Here is a 25,594-nt window from a genome sequence, read left to right as displayed (position 1 = left end):
TGTTTAGAAGCGGCAAAAAAAGGCAGAAAAAGTGGTGGAGAGGATTTAAAATGGACAAAAATGGGTTTTAAGTGGCAAAAATGTGTTAAAATTGGTTGGGAAATGGATGAACATGGATTAAAATTGGTGTAAAGTGGCAACAGTGTAATTTAAAAAATATTCTTAGTTTTTAGGGAATCTCAAGGTCAAGAACCACTGCACTGTACTAACGAGGAGTTGTGCATGCATCACAGCTTGTGGCAGGCCCAGGGCCGGATGACTGTTTCAGAGCAGAACAGGAATGCAGATATTCAGAGCCAAGCATGGCCACTGACGGTATCCAGTGTACTACAAACAGCAGCTCCAGAGCCTCAGTGCCCCCTGCTGCAAGAAAATCCTAGGAAGACTCTGGTGAAGGAGGCCCACTGTTTATAAACTGCTGGCCTATTTTTAACACATTTTTCTGACCCTTTCAGGAGAAGGGCTTCTTTTATACTCTCACCTGTTACTGATTAACCTTCTTACCTGTGAGTGTTCCAAGTGTTTTCTTTTTTAGCATTTCATTATTTTCTCAGTCCCTGCCCCAATTTTTTGTAAGCTGTTGCAGGAATCAAATTCAGAAAGTTCAGAATATCAACCAAAAAGAAAAAAATCTATGACTTTAAAAATCAAATGCCCTCTCTTCGTGCTGTTTTCAGTTGGTTAGAGGTTGAAGAAAATTGTAAATCTGCTTTTATTTTTTAATTTTACGCAATGTCTCAACTTTTTTGGAACTGGGGTTTGTAAAAAGGTCTGCTGGTTGGTGAACATACCGTTGTTGCCTTACATAAAGAAAGATGAGGAGAGTTAAACAGATCAAAACTGAGTTTTGTTTGATGAAAAACAGAGAAATGTGTAAAATCCTGAGCAGGAACTGGTCATCCTGGTCGTTTTTCAGTGGTAGAAAACTCTGGAATTCATCTTCAGTGGCAAAGTTAAAAACAAATGTTCTGTTTGTTTCTGTAACTTCAGCAGTTGTACAAACACATCCAGAAACTACCTGAGCCAACGTTGGGAGAGAAACTCTAAAACCAATTCTGCAACATCAGCATTAAATTCTTCTAGTGAGAAACCAAAAAAATGTGTTTATGTTAACATCATGTGACAAAATCAATAAAGGGTATTACAGATTTATTCAGTATCTTCAGAATTAACATGAGCAGCTCGTCATTTCTTACACTTGTGGCCTTAAAGATGCACATGTGTGCTACACATGTCGGTCTGTCTCTACCATCCTGAATCACTCCATACACCTAACAGGCCTTACACACTTCAGAAACCATCTTTTTAAAAACTACCACTGTTGTCACTTCTAAACCTAGCACAGAAAGTGAGGAAATGTGTGTTTAGTAGATTATTTCTTTTTGTAACAATGCTTTTAGACAATAAATCGTATCCATTTAGAAATCCTGTTTATTTCCCCTTTAACCCTTTAAGACCTGATCATTTCTATCTTTGACCGTAGATGGAAGTGCAACTAAATGAGATAGAGCAACAATTCTTTTTGCATATAAAACTGGAGGAGTAACACAGATCACACCTTCATTGAGTCCCAGAGTTCTGTTTCCTTCCAGAAATATCTGTCCTTCTTTTGCAGAAATGTAGTAATAAGCGCACACATCAAAAACAATATAATCTGGGCCATCGCCTTCAACAACACTTCCTACTTTACATGTACGTGATGACGTAAGATGACGTTTGACTGCATGAAACCTGTGGCGTTGTGGTCTTGCAGGTCACGAGTCGCACTTGTTTTTGTTTCAACACGGTCTTCTGCAAACACATGTATGCTCAAAACTATCTGGCACACTTAGAGACTACTGTGAATAGTTTACCTTTGATAAACATGCTGTCTTTTTGCAAATTCAGCACAATTTAATTTTATCTTTGTCTATGGTAGGTCATAAAGGGTTAAATGGAGCCACATTTCTAAGGATGAGCAGCAGAGCTGAGTATGGGTTGCGCCCATGAAAAATGTGCCAAATCTTCTCTGCCAATGCCGAACAGCTGATTCTGCTGTTGCTATTGACCCGTTGGTGTCGTCAGCATGTGGAACCTGAACATGTGGAGGAACGTTAACCAAAAACCACCAAACAAGGGTCAATGCTAGAATAATCTGTTTGGCATTGGCAGAGACTTGGCAAATTTTTCATGGGTGCAACCCACAATCTCAGCTCTGCTGCTCATCCCACAAAGGCATGCTCCTTACTAAATGTGGCTCCATTTAAAAGGGTAATAAACAGGCCTTCCAACAGGACAGCTTTAGGGTCAACAGAAACTTTAGCAGGGGAAAGAAAATGCATCCCGTTTCAAGGTTTAAGCTGCAACAAGCTGAGAATTTTACAGATGGGCAATCTTGCTGTTGATAAAGACACTGACTCTAAAATCTACTTGTTTTTAATAATCGCGCTTGTCTTAGAATCTGAATAACCACTGGATCCAGAAACTCTGAGGTCAAAATGATTCTGCTCATCCCTCTCTGGTTCTCTTCTCTGACTGGTCAAATAAAAATATATTAGTAGTGCGGGTGAAGACCGCTATCTTCAGACTGATTGGGTGTGATTAAAACTAGAGCTATATTTTATTATTAGAGTAAACTGAATCTCGCTCATACAGAAGCAAAGAGCTCATTCACTCCCAATAAACTCTTTCTTGTTTTCTTCCTGCTCACATCTTTTATTTTTCTAAACCAAGAAAACATCCATCCATGACTTTCCTCCATCCACCTTCCTCGACTCTACTACTTCTTCTTCTTCTCCACTATCTTGATGAAGTTCTGGATGTCCTCTGCCATCAGCTGTGGCTCCTCCATGGCAGCAAAATGGCCACCACGGGCCATGCACGTGTATGTGACCAGTTTCCGGTATTTCTGCTTGACCCAGAGTTTTGGAGTGTGCATCAGCTCATTGGGAAAGCAGGCGAAGCCAGTGGGGACGTAGACCGGTATCCTGCAGAAGACAATCATGTTAGTTTAAGATTTAGGAGAAATGATGGTGTTATGAGAATAGATGAGCTTTAACTGGCCAGTGAATGTTGCTGTGGCTCTCCAGGGACCAAAACCCTGCCTAAAAATGAACATTTTGGTAAAGTGCTAATCCTCAGAGGTTGTCACCTACCTGGCGTGAGGCTGGTCGAGGCCTTGGCCAAAGTTTTCCTTGTAGAATCTCATGGAGGAGATGATGCAGCCGGACGTCCAGTAGATCATCACATTAGTCAGCAGGTCATCCAGAGAGAACTTCCTACAACACACCACATTCACCTCAGCTGTGTGTGAACTCACACACTCACCCCTGCTCCCTACCCTGTCTGTGGTGGACAATATAGAACACTTCTATATTATAAATCTATAAATCTCAGACAGAACTAGAGCCAAACTGTCCTTTTTACTCTTTATAGCAATGATTGCAGCAGCAGCAGCTTCCATGGAGATTCTGATTTTACATTTCCTGATGATGCTACCATCCTCAGACCCCCTACTGCACTTTACTAAGGTGCAGTCTTTGGTTTTATTGGTGTGGTGATAACATCTCATAGATATGAAGGAAACTGAGGTGATGGTTCTTGACCTTCTGTTAATCCAGGATGACAAAGACAACAGGTCAGCTACAGACATCTCAGTGCTTACTAAGATAACCTGCTTTTCTTATGCCAGCTCAGCTTGTTGTTTTATCAGGCTGTTTTGGGGAGCTAATCCAGTACAGGACGTCGAAGGGGAATGGTAATTTATCTGCCCAGTTAAAATTCCACCTTGCTCGTCTGGTGCAGACTGCCATAATGGTTAAACTGAAAACCTCTCCCTTCAGACCATTTATGATCAGTCCGTTCTTAGGCAAGCTCAGAATGTTTTATCTGATCTGTGTCACCCTAAAAAAAAGTACTGCCTGGTCCCCAAAGAAAACTGGACCGGTTCAAAAACTTGTTTAATGTTTTTAAAAACTTGTTTAATATTGTAATCATGCATATTTTCATGCAGTATCTCATTTGTTTGTTGGTTTCATGACCGTAGTCATTGTAAAGAAGAAATTCTTTGGTAAAATAGATGATTGATTTCTGCAAAAACGCCTGAAAATATGAACTTTTCTGTGCTTCTGTGTTCTATATTCATGATTGCTGCAGACACAGACAGTGTTGGGTGTTCCCTTATTATTGCAGTGCATTCTGCGATACAATGAGTGCACTATAGAGCACAGCCATGCTCACTCAGAACGCAGACAGCGCTATAAAATGGTGCATTCATTTAGGAGTTAACAGGACAGGACACAGCCTTTATTCATGGTTCCTTATGTGCTGCCTGATGGGTCCGTGTAGGACCTGCTCTCGTTACCTGGTGAGTCCTCCGTCCTCCAGATTCCTGAAGTCATGGCTGGTCCATGTGGAAAATTTCTCCAGTATGTAGGTGGCCAGACCTACTGGAGAGTCATTGAGTCCTCGACCTGGGGGAAAATCAGAGCCAGAAATGAGTCCATGGGTGAGGGGGTTCAGACCACAACCCCCAAAACCCAGTGCCAGAGTCTGGGGACCACACTTTTCTATCAAGCTCAGACAGCCATTCAAATCCACATACAGACCTGAAAGACATGTTATTTAATACAGTCATTATTGTGAGAAAAGCTAGAAGCAGAATTACAGGTCAGATTTTCCATCACATTTCTTCATAGTTTAAGTATATTTGCAGGTACAGAGAAAATGCAGACCACACCAGGTCCCTCTGTCCTTTCTCCTCTGTTCAGACTAAACACAGTGATGTCTCATGTAGACCATACATGGAGTCAGCCCAGGTCCTTACCCACAGTGTCAGGTTTGGTGGCCTGGATGTGCATGTAGCCCGTCTCTTTGATGGGCTCCACCACCAGTTTGTCCATGCAGGGAAACAGACGCTGAACATCCAGGTCAGTGAAACCAAACAGCTTTGGGAAGTGTCGGCCCAGCATGATGGATAACATAATGGACGGTCCTGGTTTGGAGGGCGGGGCAAAGTTCACATGGAGGCCTTTGACTGTTCTGAAGGATGAGGACAGAAACAATGACGGAGTGAAATACAGCTGACTAATCACTAAAAATAAAGTGTTGAGGAAAACAATGATTGGTGATTCTGACTGCAAAAACTCACATGAAGACAAGTGTGTCTGATTTCTAAATCAAAAATATGTATTAGCACTCCACGTTTTACCATTTTGAACAGGAATGAGGAATTTCAAACTGAATTCACCCAAATTTGAGCCGGCTCACTGGGCTTCTCTGAGAAGTCAGAAATGAATCAAGTATAACATTCAACCACTGAAACTCATTTTTCTCTTTAGGAATGACAGTAAATAACTATAATCTGACATATTCATCAGAAATATTAATGTGCTTTACTATTTTTTCAGTTTTTTTGTAAATCAGTAAATTTGAAAATTCATGGATAACAATAATAATTCTATTTTAGCATTAAAAATATCATTTGGGTTAAAGAGCTTCTACATATTGGTGTATTAACCATTGCAGGAACATCAAAAATGATTTTGGTAATTACCAATGCTGTTAATTTAGGGCAGCTGTGGCAGAAACCTGACTGTGGTTAGGGTTAGGGTGCTCTAATACATTTGTTAAGCACTGTAGATACACATACATATACATAGCACTGGTGCTACAGAGATTGACAATCTTGTAGCACGGAACAAAAAATGATTTTTGTATTCATTAAGCACTTATTTGACATGGACACATAGTTACATAGACACAGGTCCCAGATGCCTGGAGGCTTTTAAATTTAAAACCTGTAGCACAATATATAAAATGTTTGTTACATCTCTAAAACCAACATGTAACCAAAATATATGCTCAGGAAGTGAAAGTACTTTAAAACAAAAGCAAAACAGCCTTAATTACAGCCCTACATTAATGTCTAACAAAGCTAACAGCCAATCATTGTTAAGGATTTTGGGGAGAGAAGAGAGGCACTGATGGTTCATCTCCACATCCAGACACAAAACAAGAGCAACCTGCTGGAAGCTGACTAACTTTATAGACGTGTTGGTGCTTGAAGATGATTAGAGCAGTATGATTTAGAAATCAGACCTTGAGACAGATTAGACTGCTACTATTTGCTGCTGTAAACCTTTTATCTTTGTTGTTTTTTTAACTTTAGGCAGGACCAACAGACAGCTGAAGTCTTTTTCTGTGTTCATCCTATTTACTTAAACTTTAAAATGTGTTCTCGAGACTGAAGTATGTCTCTGTGTTCATCTGTAAACTGTGTTTTAAGTGTTAGGTCTATGCATTTTTATACTGGTATTGATATTGGATAAATTTAATTTGTAAATATCTCCATATGGTATAAACCCCAATATTGTTAATCCTAGTCAAACTAAGAAATAAAATAAAGTACAAGTTCTATGTTCTTATGTGGGCCTTTTTAATGGATTTCTTACAGGCCAATTCAAAAGGACCAAGGGCCACAGTTGGCCCACAGGCCATAGTTTGGACACCCCTTACATATTTACTGATGGTCAGAGTAATAGGAAAATATTCCTAACATAATTATAAATCCATTAAACTTTGTTAGAGTTTGGTCCATATTCTACTATCACACTGGGGTCTGATGTTTATAGAACTGATGTAAATAAATCCCTTTTTTCTCTCTAACAGTGTCATCACACCATCAGCACTACTGGAGTTAAACGGTAATTAAAACAAAAAATCTACCATCAAATCGTGTCTTTACCCTAACAATACGCAGAAAGTTTATGCAGTGTGCTCCTGTCATTCTCCCTCATCTCTCCGTCACTGCTGTCTGTCCATCTCATATCAGACGTGTATGCTACATTCAGACCTGTATGCTACATTCAGACCTTTATGCTACATTCAGACCTTTATGCTACATTCAGACCTGTATGATACATTCAGACCTGTCTGCTACATTCAGACCTGTATGCTACATTCAGACCTGTATGCTACATTCAGACCTGTCTGCTACATTCAGACCTGTCTGCTACATTCAGACCTGTCTGCTACATTCAGACCTGTATGCTACAATCAGACCTGTCTGCTACATTCAGACCTGTCTGCTACATTCAGACCTGTATGCTACATCAGACTTGTCTGCTACATTCAGACCTGTATGCTACAATCAGACCTGTCTGCTACATTCAGACCTGTCTGCTACATTCAGACCTGTCTGCTACATTCAGACCTGTCTGCTACATTCAGACCTGTATGCTACATTCAAACTTGTATGTTACATTCAGACCTGTATGCTACATTCATACCTATCTGCTACATTCAGACCTGTCTTAAACAACCAGACCTGTCTGCTACATTCAAACTTGTATGCTACATTCAAACTTGTATGCTACATTCAGACCTGTCTGCTACATTCAGACCTGTCTGCAACATTTAGACCTGTCTGCTACATTCAGACCTGTCTTAAACAACCAGACCTGTCTGTTACATTCAAACATGTATGCTACAAACAGACCTGTTTGCTACATTCAGACCTGTATGCTACATTCATACCTATCTGCTACATTCAGACCTGTCTTAAACATTCAAACATGTATGCTACAAACAGACCTGTCTGCTACATTCAGACCTGTATACTACATTCAGACCTGTCTGCTACATTCAGACCTGTCTGCTACATTCAGACCTGTCTGCTACATTCAGACCTGTATGCTACATTCAGACCTGTCTGCTACATTCAGACCTGTCTGCTACATTCAGACCTGTCTGCTACATTCAGACCTGTATGATACATTCAGACCTGTATGCTACATTCAGACCTGTATGCTACATTCAGACCTGTATGCTACATTCATACCTATCTGCTACATTCAGACCTGTCTTAAACAACCAGACCTGTATGCTACATTCAAACTTGTATGCTACATTCAGACCTATCTGCTACATTCAGACCTGTCTTAAACAACCAGACCTGTCTGTTACATTCAAACATGTATGCTACATTCAGACCTGTCTGCTACATTCAGACCTGTCTGCTACATTCAGACCTGTCTGCTACAAACAGACCTGTCTGCTACATTCAGACCTGTATACTACATTCAGACCTGTCTGCTACATTCAGACCTGTCTGCTACATTCAGACCTGTCTGCTACATTCAGACCTGTATGCTACATTCAGACCTGTCTGCTACATTCAGACCTGTCTGCTACATTCAGACCTGTATGATACATTCAGACCTGTATGCTACATTCAGACCTGTATGCTACATTCAGACCTGTATGCTACATTCATACCTATCTGCTACATTCAGACCTGTCTTAAACAACCAGACCTGTATGCTACATTCAAACTTGTATGCTACATTCAGACCTGTCTGCTACATTCAGACCTGTCTGCTACATTCAGACCTGTATGCTACATTCAGACCTGTATGCTACATTCAGACCTGTTTGCTACATTCAGACCTGTATGCTACATTCAGACCTGTATGCTACATTCAGACCTGTATGCTACATTCAAACTTGTATGCTACATTCAGACCTGTATGCTACATTCATACCTATCTGCTACATTCAGACCTGTCTTAAACAACCAGACCTGTCTGCTACATTCAAACTTGAATGCTACATTCAGACCTGTCTGCTACATTCAGACCTGTATGCTACATTCAGACCTGTCTGCTACATTCAGACCTGTCTGCTACATTCAGACCTGTATGCTACATTCATACCTATCTGCTACATTCAGACCTGTCTTAAACAACCAGACCTGTATGCTACATTCAAACTTGTATGCTACATTCAGACCTGTATGCTACATTCAGACCTGTATGCTACATTCAGACCTGTATGCTACATTCAGACCTGTATGCTACATTCAAACTTGTATGCTACATTCAGACCTGTCTTAAACAACCAGACCTGTCTGCTACATTCAAACTTGAATGCTACATTCAGACCTGTCTGCTACATTCAGACCTGTCTGCTACATTCAGACCTGTCTGCTACATTCAGACCTGTATGCTACATTCAGACCCGTCTGTTACATTCAAACATGTATGCTACAAACAGACCTGTCTGCTACATTCAGACCTGTATGCTACATTCAGACCTGTATGCTACATTCAGACCTGTATGCTACATTCAGACCTGTCTGCTACATTCAGACCTGTCTGCTACATTCAGACCTGTATGCTACATTCAGACCTGTCTGCTACATTCAGACCTGTCTGCTACAAACAGACCTGTATGCTACATTCAGACCTTTCTGCTACATTCAGACCTGTCTGCTACAAACAGACCTGTATGCTACATTCAGACCTGTGTGCTACATTCAGACCTGTATGCTACATTCAGACCTGTATGCTACATTCAGACCTGTCTGCTACATTCAGACCTGTATGCTACAATCAGACCTGTATGCTACATTCAGACCTGTCTGCTACATTCAGACCTGTATGCTACAATCAGACCTGTCTGCTACATTCAGACCTGTCTGCTACATTCAGACCTGTATGCTACATCAGACTTGTCTGCTACATTCAGACCTGTATGCTACAATCAGACCTGTCTGCTACATTCAGACCTGTCTGCTACATTCAGACCTGTCTGCTACATTCAGACCTGTCTGCTACATTCAGACCTGTCTGCTACATTCAGACCTGTATGCTACATTCAAACTTGTATGTTACATTCAGACCTGTATGCTACATTCATACCTATCTGCTACATTCAGACCTGTCTTAAACAACCAGACCTGTCTGCTACATTCAAACTTGTATGCTACATTCAAACTTGTATGCTACATTCAGACCTGTCTGCTACATTCAGACCTGTCTTAAACAACCAGACCTGTCTGTTACATTCAAACATGTATGCTACAAACAGACCTGTTTGCTACATTCAGACCTGTATGCTACATTCATACCTATCTGCTACATTCAGACCTGTCTTAAACATTCAAACATGTATGCTACAAACAGACCTGTCTGCTACATTCAGACCTGTATACTACATTCAGACCTGTCTGCTACATTCAGACCTGTCTGCTACATTCAGACCTGTCTGCTACATTCAGACCTGTATGCTACATTCAGACCTGTCTGCTACATTCAGACCTGTCTGCTACATTCAGACCTGTCTGCTACATTCAGACCTGTATGCTACATTCAGACCTGTATGCTACATTCAGACCTGTATGCTACATTCAGACCTGTATGCTACATTCATACCTATCTGCTACATTCAGACCTGTCTTAAACAACCAGACCTGTATGCTACATTCAAACTTGTATGCTACATTCAGACCTATCTGCTACATTCAGACCTGTCTTAAACAACCAGACCTGTCTGTTACATTCAAACATGTATGCTACATTCAGACCTGTCTGCTACATTCAGACCTGTCTGCTACATTCAGACCTGTCTGCTACATTCAGACCTGTCTGCTACAAACAGACCTGTCTGCTACATTCAGACCTGTATACTACATTCAGACCTGTCTGCTACATTCAGACCTGTCTGCTACATTCAGACCTGTCTGCTACATTCAGACCTGTATGCTACATTCAGACCTGTCTGCTACATTCAGACCTGTATGATACATTCAGACCTGTATGCTACATTCAGACCTGTATGCTACATTCAGACCTGTATGCTACATTCATACCTATCTGCTACATTCAGACCTGTCTTAAACAACCAGACCTGTATGCTACATTCAAACTTGTATGCTACATTCAGACCTGTCTGCTACATTCAGACCTGTCTGCTACATTCAGACCTGTATGCTACATTCAGACCTGTATGCTACATTCAGACCTGTTTGCTACATTCAGACCTGTATGCTACATTCAGACCTGTATGCTACATTCAGACCTGTATGCTACATTCAAACTTGTATGCTACATTCAGACCTGTATGCTACATTCATACCTATCTGCTACATTCAGACCTGTCTTAAACAACCAGACCTGTCTGCTACATTCAAACTTGAATGCTACATTCAGACCTGTCTGCTACATTCAGACCTGTATGCTACATTCAGACCTGTCTGCTACATTCAGACCTGTCTGCTACATTCAGACCTGTATGCTACATTCATACCTATCTGCTACATTCAGACCTGTCTTAAACAACCAGACCTGTATGCTACATTCAAACTTGTATGCTACATTCAGACCTGTATGCTACATTCAGACCTGTATGCTACATTCAGACCTGTATGCTACATTCAGACCTGTATGCTACATTCAGACCTGTATGCTACATTCATACCTATCTGCTACATTCAGACCTGTCTTAAACAACCAGACCTGTCTGCTACATTCAAACTTGAATGCTACATTCAGACCTGTCTGCTACATTCAGACCTGTCTGCTACATTCAGACCTGTCTGCTACATTCAGACCTGTATGCTACATTCAGACCCGTCTGTTACATTCAAACATGTATGCTACAAACAGACCTGTCTGCTACATTCAGACCTGTATGCTACATTCAGACCTGTATGCTACAATCAGACCTGTATGCTACATTCAGATCCGTCTGCTACATTCAGACCTGTCTGCTACATTCAGACCTGTATGCTACATTCAGACCTGTCTGCTACATTCAGACCTGTCTGCTACAAACAGACCTGTATGCTACATTCAGACCTGTCTGCTACATTCAGACCTGTCTGCTACAAACAGACCTGTATGCTACATTCAGACCTGTGTGCTACATTCAGACCTGTGTGCTACATTCAGACCTGTATGCTACATTCAGACCTGTGTGCTACATTCAGACCTGTATGCTACATTCAGACCTGTATGCTACATTCAGACCTGTATGCTACATTCAGACCTGTATGCTACATTCAGACCTGTATGCTACATTCAGACCTGTCTGCTACATTCAGACCTGTCTGCTACATTCAGACCTGTATGCTACATTCAGACCTGTCTGCTACATTCAGACCTGTCTGCTACATTCAGACCTGTATGCTACATTCAGACCTGTATGCTACATTCAGACCTGTATGCTACATTCAGACCTGTATGCTACATTCAGACCTGTACGCTACATTCAGACCTGTACGCTACATTCAGACCTGTATGCTACATTCAGACCTGTGTGCTACATTCAGACCTGTACGCTACATTCAGACCTGTCTGCTACATTCAGACATGTACGCTACATTCAGACCTGTATGCTACATTCAGACCTGTATGCTACATTCAGACCTGTATGCTACATTCAGACCTGTATGCTACATTCAGACCTGTATGCTACATTCAGACCTGTATGCTACATTCAGACATGTACGCTACATTCAGACCTGTATGCTACATTCAGACCTGTACGCTACATTCAGACCTGTATGCTACATTCAGACCTGTATGCTACATTCAGACCTGTATGCTACATTCAGACCTGTATGCTACATTCAGACCTGTATGCTACATTCAGACCTGTATGCTACATTCAGACATGTACGCTACATTCAGACCTGTATGCTACATTCATACCTATCTGCTACATTCAGACCTGTCTTAAACAACCAGACCTGTCTGCTACATTCAAACTTGAATGCTACATTCAGACCTGTCTGCTACATTCAGACCTGTCTGCTACATTCAGACCTGTCTGCTACATTCAGACCTGTATGCTACTTTCAGACCCGTCTGTTACATTCAAACATGTATGCTACAAACAGACCTGTCTGCTACATTCAGACCTGTATGCTACATTCAGACCTGTATGCTACAATCAGACCTGTATGCTACATTCAGATCCGTCTGCTACATTCAGACCTGTCTGCTACATTCAGACCTGTATGCTACATTCAGACCTGTCTGCTACATTCAGACCTGTCTGCTACAAACAGACCTGTATGCTACATTCAGACCTTTCTGCTACATTCAGACCTGTCTGCTACAAACAGACCTGTATGCTACATTCAGACCTGTGTGCTACATTCAGACCTGTATGCTACATTCAGACCTGTATGCTACATTCAGACCTGTGTGCTACATTCAGACCTGTATGCTACAATCAGACCTGTATGCTACATTCAGACCTGTATGCTACATTCAGACCTGTATGCTACATTCAGACCTGTATGCTACATTCAGATCCGTCTGCTACATTCAGACCTGTCTGCTACAAACAGACCTGTATGCTACATTCAGACCTTTCTGCTACATTCAGACCTTTCTGCTACATTCAGACCTGTCTGCTACAAACAGACCTGTATGCTACATTCAGACCTGTATGCTACATTCAGACCTGTGTGCTACATTCAGACCTGTATGCTACAATCAGACCTGTATGCTACAATCAGACCTGTATGCTACATTCAGACCTGTATGCTACAATCAGACATGCATTAGCTTGTTAACCAAACAGGAGCAGCTACGATATTAGTGAAGAGAAAATGCATGGTTTTATTCATTAATCTTTAACCAGAAGTTCGTGCAGACTGAACGCTCTGTCCTCTCACTGACAGCCAACACACCGCGACCAGCCGTGTGTATGTGGAGAGGAAGAGGAAAACAAAGTGGACTGAAGTTTTTTTTTAGCAAAAACAGGGAGGAGGTCAGAGGGCAGGAGGCAGGAAGGAGGGGAAGCGGGGGATATAACGCTCTAGGTTCAGCAGACTCGTTATTCTCCGCTACTCTGCATAATGGGTTTAAACTGCTTCACCACGCTGCTGCATCTGCTGTCAGACACGTGCACATTTCCCTCAGAACTCACATGTACGCAGCTTTTTGCGTAGTTTAGAGAGGCGAGTCGGACCAGCGTATTTACGTGTCAAATTGCATACATGGTACACAAAATGCGTACAGGTTGGCAGGTCTGCATTAGGGATCATGGGGGGGGGGGGGCTGGTGCCTATCCCAGCAGTCATTGGGTGAGAGGCGGGGTACATCCTGGACTGGTCACCAGCCAATCACAGGGCTGACATATAGAGACAGACAACCAGGCACTCTGCATCTAAATGACTAGAAAAACTCAGCGGAAGCCTCAGCTGGCAGCCGAGAACGAGCTGCAATGCGAATAAAAGTGTTTCATTGATCTGAGCCTGAAGCTGACGAGGAACCCCAAACTTCTTTTCAAGTATAAATTCACAGAATGAAGACAGAAAGTCAGAGTTGGCTCTGACTTGTCTGCAGCGGTTTACCCAGGTCAAACTCTGGCTGTGATAACTCTTGTAGATTATGTGGAGCACACTTCTTATTCATGGTCCCCTCACACAAAAGGTACAAACGATCCCTTTAACATGACATTTGTCCTATCTTTAGTTTTGGTTAAACACCCCTTGTGAACAAGTTATCAGTTTGGTCATTTTAAGGACCAACACTAGCCACTGGTCTCAGGAGAATATTTGGATCTGGTCTTTTAATTCCAGGCTGAGAAGTCTGTCACTGAAACCCCTGAAGGTGAACTCCCAGCACAGACGGTGGGTTTAGTAGCAATTCCACTGAAAAAGGAAAATAATCGTGAAGCTCTTTATCCTTGTCTTACTTTGGCTCCAGCTGAGCCATGTTGGTGGTGACCAGCCAGCCCCAGTCTCCTCCATGAGCGTAGAACTGCTGGAAACCCAGACGCTTCATTAACTTGTGGAAGATCCGCGCGGCACAAACCGAATCGAAACCTGTTGATAGAAACACATGTGCAGACTAAACATCAGATGTTACACGGGTATAAATGAGATATCGCTGCAGAGACCCAGGGCAGAGAGCACAGGAGAGTCCAAGTGTAGTCCCCCTTCACTAGGTCTGTCAGGTTTTGTGATGTACAACGATAAGCACTGCTGTTTTAGGAATGTTTGAAGTTCAAAAGTATTACATGACTGTAACAATGATGTTGGTATTTCTAAAAATTCTCAGAATAAAATAACCACCGTCTCACCTTTCTTGCGTGAAGCTTCTGAAAAGCCGTAGCCTGGTATGGAGGGACATATCACCTCAAACACGAGGTCATCTTGATCTGCTGGTTCTGTTAGCAGAGGGATCAACCCGTAGAACTCATAGAAAGAACCAGGCCAGCCATGAACCATTATCAGAGGGAGGGCTGTAGATCCCTCCGGCACCTTCTTTGGCTTCACATGTAGGTAATGGACATCAATGCCTGCAGGGAAGACCGAGGAGTAAGACCAGCTTCTACACAAGCACGGTTTATTTCTATCAGCCGTGTAACCTCACCTTCAATTTTGGTTTTGAAGTGTGGGTACTGGTTAATTTTATCCACCTGACTCCTCCAGTCAAAGTCATTTCTCCAGTAAGAGATCACCTTCTGCAGGTACTGGGAGTTAAAGCCGTAGTGGAACTGGCTGTCCTCCAGTGAAGGAACAGGGCGAGTCTGGTCTATTCTCCTGTACAGGTCCTGATAGAAAAGGAAAGACTTCCAGGAAACGCACAAGATACTGAGACCTACCAAGAGGCTAAAAAGCTTATAAGGAAAGAGTCAATACATGTACACGTACGGATCAGTTATAGCTTCATTAAATAGTCAAATTCACTACTATCAGAGTATATCAGCACCCAGAGAGAAAACTGGTTTATACTGGGACTACTGTATGTCTAAGTCTGGACACACCCTACACAGGTTTAAGCCAAACTTCGGCCAGATTTGCCCTCCTGATGATCGGGGGAGTCCTGAGTCAAGGTTGTCGTCTAATACAGGGGTGTCACTGCAGGGGACGGATTCTGGGTTCAGGTCTAGCCTGAGGGCCTACCCGGGTCACCTTTTTAACCAGAAACTGTCAACCTCATTTCACCAGGAATAAAATATGAAAAAAACTTTGCACTGCTGATAAATGATTTTGAATGAAAGAAAACGATCAGTTCAAAGGCTCTACCTCTGAGAAAAGTAAATTTATTAGTCCTTAAAGGTCAAAACACAATATTGAAATTGAAAAATAATGTTTTTGAAAGGCAAAAATAGAAGACAGTCAAAATCATGAGTTTAAAAGGTCAAAATATGATTCCAAATTTTAAATGGAGTGTCTGAAAGATAAAACCATGGGATTATGAAGTCAAAGTTAGGAGTTGAAAATATGAGATAAAATACCACATGACAAGGTCAAAATATGACTTTAAATGTAAAATTATTAACCTAAAAGTTGTAATTATTATATAAGAAGTCAAAATTATGAGTAGAAATGCTTAAAGTACAAAATAATAATCAGAATCCTAGGTTAGAGCCCTAATTGTGAGATGTAAAATTAAAAACATGAAATTAACACACAAATTAATTTCTTTTCCCACATTCCTGACTTCTTATCTGAATATCTTTACTCCTTACTTTTTCAGATTTAACAAGGATATCTTAAATCATCAGGATAACTTCACATTTTTTTACTTGAGGAAATCTGCAGACCTCAGACTAATGGGACAGTTAGACCAGAAATATCAGATCATCTTGTGGGACAGAATTAACTGTTCCATGGGCCAGATTTGGCCCCCGAGCCATGAGTTTGAAACCCCTGGTCTAATAACTCCTACAGGATGTGGTGCTCATATGTGACCAAAGCTGATAAAAACTCCTGCAAGTCATCGGAGGTCATTTTTGAGTTTTTTACACGTTTCATACACCTTAATCTGAGCTTATTTTACAAAGATACGCTCATTTGAATTTTGAGTTCTAGTTTCTGTTTGTTCTGAGAAAAGCAGGCTCAAAGTTTCAGGACTTCTTTTACCTTCAGGCAGGCCGGGTGATGGGCGTGAACAATAGAGCCACATTTACATAAAGTCCACCCAAACCAAGCTTCTGACTGGTGATGCTCATCAAAATATTCCCACAGGAAATCCGCCGTCATCAAACTTGCCCTGTCAAGTGATCTTGAAGTTGTCTGAAGTCTGTTGATAATTCTTGCTGCTTCTTCGTCTCTTCTACTGTTCTTGGCTGCAGGGTGCATCTTGAGGCTTGTTGTTAAAGGTGATAACTAGAAACAGCTGTAGTTACGTGCCGTTGGGGTGGCGTTTGAGCCATGCAGTGTTTGTTATTGTCCATCTCAATGGGCGAAACTGGGAGTGATGGCAGACTGAGCAGCCAATTATCACCCTGCAGTTTCGCTTTCCCCTCCCCTCAATATCCTTGCAGCAACTGTGAGAATAGGGCATTTTAAAACACAAAATTAACGCTTTTAAATATCACATTTGTGTTGCTTTTTTCATCGAATGAGTAGTTTAAATGTCAGACTTGCATAAAATGAGAAAAAATGGAAAATTATCATTTTGAAGAAAACAACTTTGTCTCCATTTTTCTCAACCAGTGGAATGCCGACTTGCAGGAACTTTATCTGGCTTTGGTCACATATGATTTACTGCTTCAAACCCTGAATATCAAACAAAGTTGATATTTGCAATTTTGATATTTGATATTTCCTGAACTGACAACTCGATTCAAGACCACAAATAAGGAGGGAGCCGTGATGTTGGAAGATGAGCTGGTTAAGAGATCTGGCTGCTTCCATGAACAACAGCAGTCAGCTGTAGTGTGAGAGAATCGACCATATTTTACCTCAGTGTGCTGCAGTCTATACCCGGGTTGTCCAAACTATGGCCCTAGGGCAAAATGTGGCCTGCAGTCCAATTTTGATTGGCCTGCAGCAAACCCTAAAATTAACCTGTTATATGGCCCACATCTGAACATGGAGCTTGAGCTCAGAGTTTTAGTACCATGCTAATTCTGTAAACAAACATCCTGACAAGAAGAATTTATTGATGTGTTTGTTTGTGATTACACAAAACTGTGGGAAACATAATGAATACCAAAACAGAATCAATCTGTTGCCCATAGCAGCAAAAATATTCCAGGGGAGGAGCCATGGCTAGCTAGGGCCAAACAGAAATCTGATTGGCTTCCCCAAAAACCTGGAAATAACTGTCTATTAGCGAGCTGATTTGCTCTTTGTCTAACCGCTCTCATGCTGCTCCATCACTAACTCCACCCCAGCTCCTCCTTTATTCTGCCTTAGGTTTTCCCTTCCTGCTTGCTATTTCCTCTTCCTGCTTTAGGTTTCCTCTTCCTGCTTGACGTTTCCTCTTCCTGCTTTAGGTTTCCTCTTCCCGCCATAGGTTTCCTCTTCCTGCTTGACGTTTCCCCTTCCTGCTTGACGTTTCCTCTTCCTGCTTTATGTTTCCTCTTCCTGCCTTAGGTTTTCTCTTCCTGCTTTATGTTTCCTCTTCCTGCTTTAGGTTTCCTCTTCCTGCTTGACGTTTCCCCTTCCTGCTTGACGTTTCCTCTTCCTGCCTTAGGTTTCCTCTTCCTGCCATAGGTTTCCTCTTCCTGCTTTATGTTTCCTCTTCCTGCCTTAGGTTTTCTCTTCCTGCTTTATGTTTCCTCTTCCTGCTTTAGGTTTCCTCTTCCTGCCTTACCTTTCCTCTTCCTGCTTTAGGTTTCCTCTTCCTGCTTGACGTTTCCTCTTCCTGCTTTAGGTTTCCTCTTCCCGCCATAGGTTTCCTCTTCCTGCTTGACGTTTCCCCTTCCTGCTTGACGTTTCCTCTTCCTGCCTTAGGTTTCCTCTTCCTGCTTGACGTTTCCTCTTCCTGCTTTAGGTTTCCTCTTCCCGCCATAGGTTTCCTCTTCCTGCTTGACGTTTCCCCTTCCTGCTTGACGTTTCCTCTTCCTGCCTTAGGTTTCCTCTTCCTGCTTTATGTTTCCTCTTCCTGCCTTAGGTTTTCTCTTCCTGCTTTATGTTTCCTCTTCCTGCTTTAGGTTTCCTCTTCCTGCCTTACCTTTCCTCTTCCTGCTTTATGTTTCCTCTTCCTGCCTTAGGTTTTCTCTTCCTGCTTTATGTTTCCTCTTCCTGCTTTAGGTTTCCTCTTCCTGCTTTAGGTTTCCTCTTCCTGCCTTACCTTTCCTCTTCCTGCTTTATGTTTCCTCTTCCTGCCTTAGGTTTTCTCTTCCTGCTTTATGTTTCCTCTTCCTGCTTTATGTTCCCCTTCCTGCTTGACGTTTCCTCTTCCTGCTTTATGTTTCCTCTTCCTGCTTTAGGTTTCCTCTTCCTGCCTTAGGTTTCCTCTTCCTGCCATAGGTTTCCTCTTCCTGCTTGACGTTTCCCCTTCCTGCCTTAGGTTTCCCCTTCCTGCTTGACGTTTCCTCTTCCTGCTTTATGTTTCCTCTTCCTGCTTTATGTTTCCTCTTCCTGCCTTAGGTTTCCTCTTCCTGCTTTATGTTCCCCTTCCTGCTTGACGTTTCCTCTTCCTGCCTTAGGTTTCCCCTTCCTGCTTGACGTTTCCTCTTCCTGCCTTAGGTTTCCTCTTCCTGCTTTATGTTTCCTCTTCCTGCCTTAGGTTTTCTCTTCCTGCTTTATGTTTCCTCTTCCTGCTTTAGGTTTCCTCTTCCTGCCTTACCTTTCCTCTTCCTGCTTTATGTTTCCTCTTCCTGCCTTAGGTTTCCTCTTCCTGCCATAGGTTTCCTCTTCCTGCTTTATGTTTCCTCTTCCTGCCTTAGGTTTTCTCTTCCTGCTTTATGTTTCCTCTACCTGCTTTATGTTTCCTCTTCCTGCCTTAGGTTTCCTCTTCCTGCCTTAGGTTTCCTCTTCCTGCCATAGGTTTCCTCTTCCTGCTTGACGTTTCCTCTACCTGCTTTATGTTTCCTCTTCCTGCCTTAGGTTTCCTCTTCCTGCCTTAGGTTTCCCCTTCCTGCCATAGGTTTCCTCTTCCTGCTTGACGTTTCCCCTTCCTGCCTTAGGTTTCCCCTTCCTGCTTGACGTTTCCTCTTCCTGCTTTATGTTTCCTCTTCCTGCTTTATGTTTCCTCTTCCTGCCTTAGGTTTCCTCTTCCTGCTTTATGTTCCCCTTCCTGCTTGACGTTTCCTCTTCCTGCCTTAGGTTTCCCCTTCCTGCTTTATGTTTCCTCTTCCTGCCTTAGGTTTCCCCTTCCTGCTTGACGTTTCCTCTTCCTGCCTTAGGTTTCCTCTTCCTGCTTTATGTTTCCTCTTCCTGCCTTAGGTTTCCTCTTCCTGCCTTAGGTTTTCTCTTCCTGCTTTATGTTTCCTCTTCCTGCCTTAGGTTTCCCCTTCCTGCTTTATGTTTCCTCTTCCTGCCTTAGGTTTCCCCTTCCTGCTTGACGTTTCCTCTTCCTGCCTTAGGTTTCCTCTTCCTGCTTTATGTTCCCCTTCCTGCTTTATGTTTCCTCTTCCTGCCTTAGGTTTTCCCTTTCTGCTTTATGTTTCCTCTTCCTGCCTTAGGTTTCCCCTTCCTGCTTGACGTTTCCTCTTCCTGCCTTAGGTTTCCTCTTCCTGCCATAGGTTTCCTCTTCCTGCTTGACGTTTCCTCTTCCTGCTTTATGTTTCCTCTTCCTGCCTTAGGTTTCCCCTTCCTGCTTGGCGTTTCCTCTTCCTGCCTTAGGTTTCCTCTTCCTGCTTTATGTTTTCTCTTCCTGCTTGGCGTTTCCTCTTCCTGCTTTATGTTTCCTCTTCCTGCTTTAGGTTTTCTCTTCCTGCTTTACCTTTCCTCTTCCTGCCTTAGGTTTCCTTTCCTGCTTAAGGTTTCCTCTTCCTGCTTGACGTTTCCTCTTCCTGCTTTATGTTTCCTCTTCCTGCTTTAGGTTTCCTTTTCCTGCCTTAGGTTTCCTCTTCCTGCCTTAGGTTTTCCCTTCCTGCTTGACGTTTCCTCTTCCTGCCTTAGGTTTCCTCTTCCTGCTTTATGTTCCCCTTCCTGCCTTAGGTTTCCTCTTCCTGCTTTAGGTTTTCTCTTCCTGCTTGGCGTTTCCTCTTCCTGCTTTATGTTTCCTCTTCCTGCTTTAGGTTTCCTTTCCTGCTTAAGGTTTCCTCTTCCTGCTTGACGTTTCCTCTTCCTGCTTTATGTTTCCTCTTCCTGCTTTAGGTTTCCTTTTCCTGCCTTAGGTTTCCTCTTCCTGCCTTAGGTTTCCTCTTCCTGCTTTATGTTTCCTCTTCCTGCCATAGGTTTCCCCTTCCTGTTTGACGTTTCCTCTTCCTGCCTTAGGTTTCCTCTTCCTACCATAGGTTTCCCCTTCCTGTTTGACGTTTCCTCTTCCTGCCTTAGGTTTCCCCTTCCTGCTTTATGTTCCTCTTCCTGCCTTAGGTTTTCCCTTTCTGCTTTATGTTTCCTCTTCCTGCCTTAGGTTTCCCCTTCCTGCTTGACGTTTCCGCTTCCTGCCTTAGGTTTCCTTCCTGCTTGACGTTTCCTCTTCCTGCCTTAGGTTTCCTTCCTCTTCCTGCTTTATGTTCCTCTTCCTGCCTTAGGTTTCCTCTTCTGCTTTATGTTTCCTCTTCCTCCCTTAGGTTTCCACTCCCTGCTTTATGTTTCCACTTCCTGCCTTAGGTTCCCTCTCCCTGCTTTTGTTTCCTCTTCCTGCTTTATGTTTCCTCTTCCTGCCTTAGGTTTCCTCTTCCTGCTTTAGGTTTCCACTTCCTGCGTTATGTTTCCTCTAACTGAATTAAGTTGACCATGCAGCTTGTCGTTTCCTCTTCCTGCTTGATGTTTCCTCTTCCTGCCTTAGGTTTCCTCTTCCTGCTTAGGTTTTCCTCGTCCTGCCTTAGGTTTCCACTCCCTGCTTTATGTTTCCTCTTCCTGCTTGACGTTTCCTCTTCCTGCTTTATGTTTCCTCTTCCTGCTTTAGGTTTCCTTTTCCTGCCTTAGGTTTCCTCTTCCTGCCTTAGGTTTCCTCTTCCTGCCTTAGGTTTTCCCTTCCTGCTTGGCGTTTCCTCTTCCTGCTTTAGGTTTCCTCTTCCTGCTTTTCCTTTCCTCTGCCTGCCTTAGGTTTCCTCTTCCTGCCTTAGGTTTTCTCTTCCTGCTTTATGTTTCCTCTTCCTGCCTTAGGTTTCCACTTCCTGCTTGACGTTTCCTCTTCCTGCCTTAGGTTTCCCCTTCCTGCTTTAGGTTTTCTCTTCCTGCTTTACCTTTCCTCTTCCTGCCTTAGGTTTCCTCTTCCTGCTTTAGGTTTTCTCTTCCTGCTTGGCGTTTCCTCTTCCTGCTTTATGTTTCCTCTTCCTGCTTTAGGTTTCCTTTTCCTGCCTTAGGTTTCCTCTTCCTGCCTTAGGTTTCCTCTTCCTGCCTTAGGTTTTCCCTTTCTGCTTTATGTTTCCTCTTCCTGCCTTAGGTTTCCCCTTCCTGCTTGACGTTTCCTCTTCCTGCCTTAGGTTTCCTCTTCCTGCTTTATGTTCCCCTTCCTGCTTGACGTTTCCTCTTCCTGCTTTATGTTTCCTCTTCCTGCTTTAGGTTTCCTCTTCCTGCCTTAGGTTTCCTCTTCCTGCCTTAGGTTTCCCCTTCCTGCTTGGCGTTTCCTCTTCCTGCTTTAGGTTTTCTCTTCCTGCTTTACCTTTCCTCTTCCTGCCTTAGGTTTCCTCTTCCTGCTTTAGGTTTCCTCTTCCTGCTTTACGTTCCTCTTCCTGCTTTATGTTTCCTCTTCCTGCCTTAGGGTTCCTCTTCCTGCTTTATGTTTCCTCTTCCTGCCTTAGGTTTCCCCTCCCTGCTTTATGTTTCCTCTTCCTGCCATAGGTTTCCCCTTCCTGCTTTATGTTTCCTCTTCCTGCCTTAGGTTTCCCCTCCCTGCTTTATGTTTCCTCTTCCTGCCATAGGTTTCCCCTTCCTGCTTGACGTTTCCTCTTCCTGCCTTAGGTTTCCTCTTCCTGCTTTATGTTCCCCTTCCTGCTTTATGTTTCCTCTTCCTGCTTTATGTTCCCCTTCCTGCTTGACGTTTCCTCTTCCTGCCTTAGGTTTCCCCTTCCTGCTTTATGTTCCTCTTCCTGCTTTATGTTTCCTCTTCCTGCTTTAGGTTTCCTCTTCCTGCCTTAGGTTTCCTCTTCCTGCCTTAGGTTTCCTCTTCCTGCCTTAGGTTTTCCCTTCCTGCTTGACGTTTCCTCTTCCTGCCATAGGTTTCCTCTTCCTGCTTGACGTTTCCTCTTCCTGCCTTAGGTTTCCTCTTCCTGCTTGATGTTTCCTCTTCCTGCCTTAGGTTTCCTCTTCCTGCTTTATGTTTCCTCTTCCTGCCTTAGGTTTCCCCTTCCTGCTTGATGTTTCCTCTTCCTGCCTTAGGTTTCCTCTTCCTGCTTTATGTTTTCTCTTCCTGCTTGGCGTTTCCTCTTCCTGCTTTATGTTTCCTCTTCCTGCTTTAGGTTTTCTCTTCCTGCTTTAGGTTTCCTCTTCCTGCCTTAGGTTTCCTCTTCCTGCTTTATGTTTCCTCTTCCTGCCTTAGGTTTCCCCTTCCTGCTTGATGTTTCCTCTTCCTGCCTTAGGTTTCCTCTTCCTGCTTTATGTTCCCCTTCCTGCTTGACGTTTCCTCTTCCTGCTTGACGTTTCCTCTTCCTGCCTTAGGTTTCCTCTTCCTGCTTTATGTTTCCTCTTCCTGCCTTAGGTTTCCTCTTCCTGCTTTATGTTTCCTCTTCCTGCCTTAGGTTTCCCCTTCCTGCTTTATGTTTCCTCTTCCTGCCTTAGGTTTCTCCTTCCTGCTTTATGTTTCCTCTTCCTGCCTTAGGTTTCCCCTCCCTGCTTTATGTTTCCTCTTCCTGCCATAGGTTTCCCCTTCCTGCTTGACGTTTCCTCTTCCTGCCTTAGGTTTCCTCTTCCTGCTTTACGTTCCTCTTCCTGCTTTATGTTTCCTCTTCCTGCCTTAGGTTTCCTCTTCCTGCTTTATGTTTCCTCTTCCTGCTTTAGGTTTCCTCTTCCTGCCTTAGGTTTCCTCTTCCTGCCTTAGGTTTTCCCTTCCTGCTTTAGGTTTCCTCTTCCTGCCTTAGGTTTTCTTTCCTGCTTGACGTTTCCTCTTCCTGCCTTATGTTTCCTCTTCCTGCCTTAGGTTTTCCCTTCCTGCTTGGCGTTTCCTCTTCCTGCTTTAGGTTTTCTCTTCCTGCTTCGCGTTTCCTCTTCCTGCTTTAGGTTTTCTCTTCCTGCTTGACCTTTCCTCTTCCTGCCTTACCTTTCCTCTTCCTGCCTTACCTTTCCTCTTCCTGCCTTACCTTTTCTCTTCCTGCCTTAGGCTTTCCCTTTCTGCTTTATGTTCCCCTTCCTGCTTGACGTTTCCTCTTCCTGCCTTAGGTTTCCCCTTCCTGCTTTATGTTCCTCTTCCTGCTTTATGTTTCCTCTTCCTGCTTTAGGTTTCCTCTTCCTGCCTTAGGTTTCCTCTTCCTGCCTTAGGTTTCCTCTTCCTGCCTTAGGTTTTCCCTTCCTGCTTGACGTTTCCTCTTCCTGCCTTAGGTTTCCTCTTCCTGCTTGACGTTTCCTCTTCCTGCCTTAGGTTTCCTCTTCCTGCTTGACCTTTCCTCTTCCTGCCTTACCTTTCCTCTTCCTGCCTTACCTTTCCTCTTCCTGCCTTAGGTTTTCCCTTCCTGCTTGGCGTTTCCTCTTCCTGCTTTAGGTTTTCTCTTCCTGCTTGACCTTTCCTCTTCCTGCCTTACCTTTCCTCTTCCTGCCTTACCTTTCCTCTTCCTGCCTTACCTTTCCTCTTCCTGCCTTAGGTTTTCCCTTCCTGCTTGGCGTTTCCTCTTCCTGCTTTAGGTTTTCTCTTCCTGCTTGGCGTTTCCTCTTCCTGCTTTAGGTTTTCTCTTCCTGCTTTACCTTTCCTCTTCCTGCCTTACCTTTCCTCTTCCTGCCTTACCTTTCCTCTTCCTGCCTTACCTTTTCTCTTCCTGCCTTAGGCTTTCCCTTTCTGCTTGGCGTTTCCTCTTCCTGCCTTAGGTTAGGTACTAAATCACTAAGAATATCCTAACCTACATTATTTTGATGTTACAAACGTTCATATATCTCACCATGTGGATATTAAAGTGGCCCCAACACCCTCATATATTCATGGATGTGGCCCTCAGTGGAAAGAGTTTGGACCCCCCTGGTCTAAATGAGCAGGGTGTGAGAGAAAGCCTCACCTCTATCTCTTCATCACTGGTGCTGACTTTAAAAGGCCGGATGGTGACGTCCTCTTCACCTTCAGAAGGAGCTCCGGCCCCCCACCACCCATCTTCTGTCTTCAGGACCAGCTTCCTGTTCCTCTGGACGAGGAAGAGGATTATTCCTCCAATCACCACGGCGACCAGCACCTCTGTGAACATGGTGCCGGGAGTCTGCACTGGAATTATGAAGCACCAGATATAAAACCAAAGAACTGTCAATATAATGCTGAAAGTATCTAAAGAAAGAAAGAAAATATCTAAATCACCAAGAACTTCATAGCATGACAACTGCAGAAATGTTTCATTTCAAATCTTTGACCACACTGGTCTACCATTATTGACTACACTATAACAGCATTTACAGTCTGACCCATGAGGATAGGCCTATCTAAGGTGTGCCAGTGTGAGGGAGCATCAGCACTGTCTGCAGCACAGCTATGTAAGACCATCATCAGACTGTAGTTTAAGAAAGGGTTGGCATTTAGTAAATATTTAGAAAAAAAATCAATCAAAGGATGTAGAAGTAATAATCCATGGCTTCATCGGTACTAGACTGATTCAAAGCCATGGGTTTATTATGATAATATAAAACAGGGCTGAACCATTTGCAAAAAAAATCAAGTCTATTGTTTTCCCCCTAAAATACGATTGAGATTTAATATGCAATTATTCTCAGGTTCCTGATCTTATTTAGCTTCGTTTTAAACAACTTCACACAGTACATCATTCTTTATCATGACCTACATGCAGTCAGGAACACTCATCATTCAACAAATTTACTGCAAAACAGATCTAC

The 25,594-nt window shown here is 43.1% G+C and overlaps 1 protein-coding gene across 1 annotated transcript; it reads right to left on the bottom strand.

Annotated features, from left to right (window-relative positions):
• Positions 1 to 1,134: 1,134 nt before the first annotated feature.
• Positions 1,135 to 25,004, bottom strand: ephx1 (epoxide hydrolase 1, microsomal (xenobiotic)). The gene is made up of 8 exons (XM_041782475.1): positions 24,775 to 25,004; positions 15,153 to 15,333; positions 14,860 to 15,078; positions 14,473 to 14,602; positions 4,805 to 5,019; positions 4,343 to 4,451; positions 3,135 to 3,257; positions 1,135 to 2,966 (listed from the first exon to the last, which is right to left on the bottom strand). Exons 1-8 carry the CDS (start codon positions 24,955 to 24,957, stop codon positions 2,759 to 2,761), a joined length of 1,368 nt encoding a protein of 455 aa, XP_041638409.1. The 5' UTR covers positions 24,958 to 25,004; the 3' UTR covers positions 1,135 to 2,758.
• Between the last annotated feature and the right edge of the window lie 590 nt (positions 25,005 to 25,594).

This window comes from Cheilinus undulatus, unplaced genomic scaffold, assembly GCF_018320785.1.
Source record: "Cheilinus undulatus unplaced genomic scaffold, ASM1832078v1 Contig3, whole genome shotgun sequence".
Lineage (NCBI taxonomy): Eukaryota > Metazoa > Chordata > Actinopteri > Labriformes > Labridae > Cheilinus > Cheilinus undulatus.
Note: the sequence above shows the minus strand (reverse complement) of the source record. Positions and strands in the feature narration are given on the sequence as shown.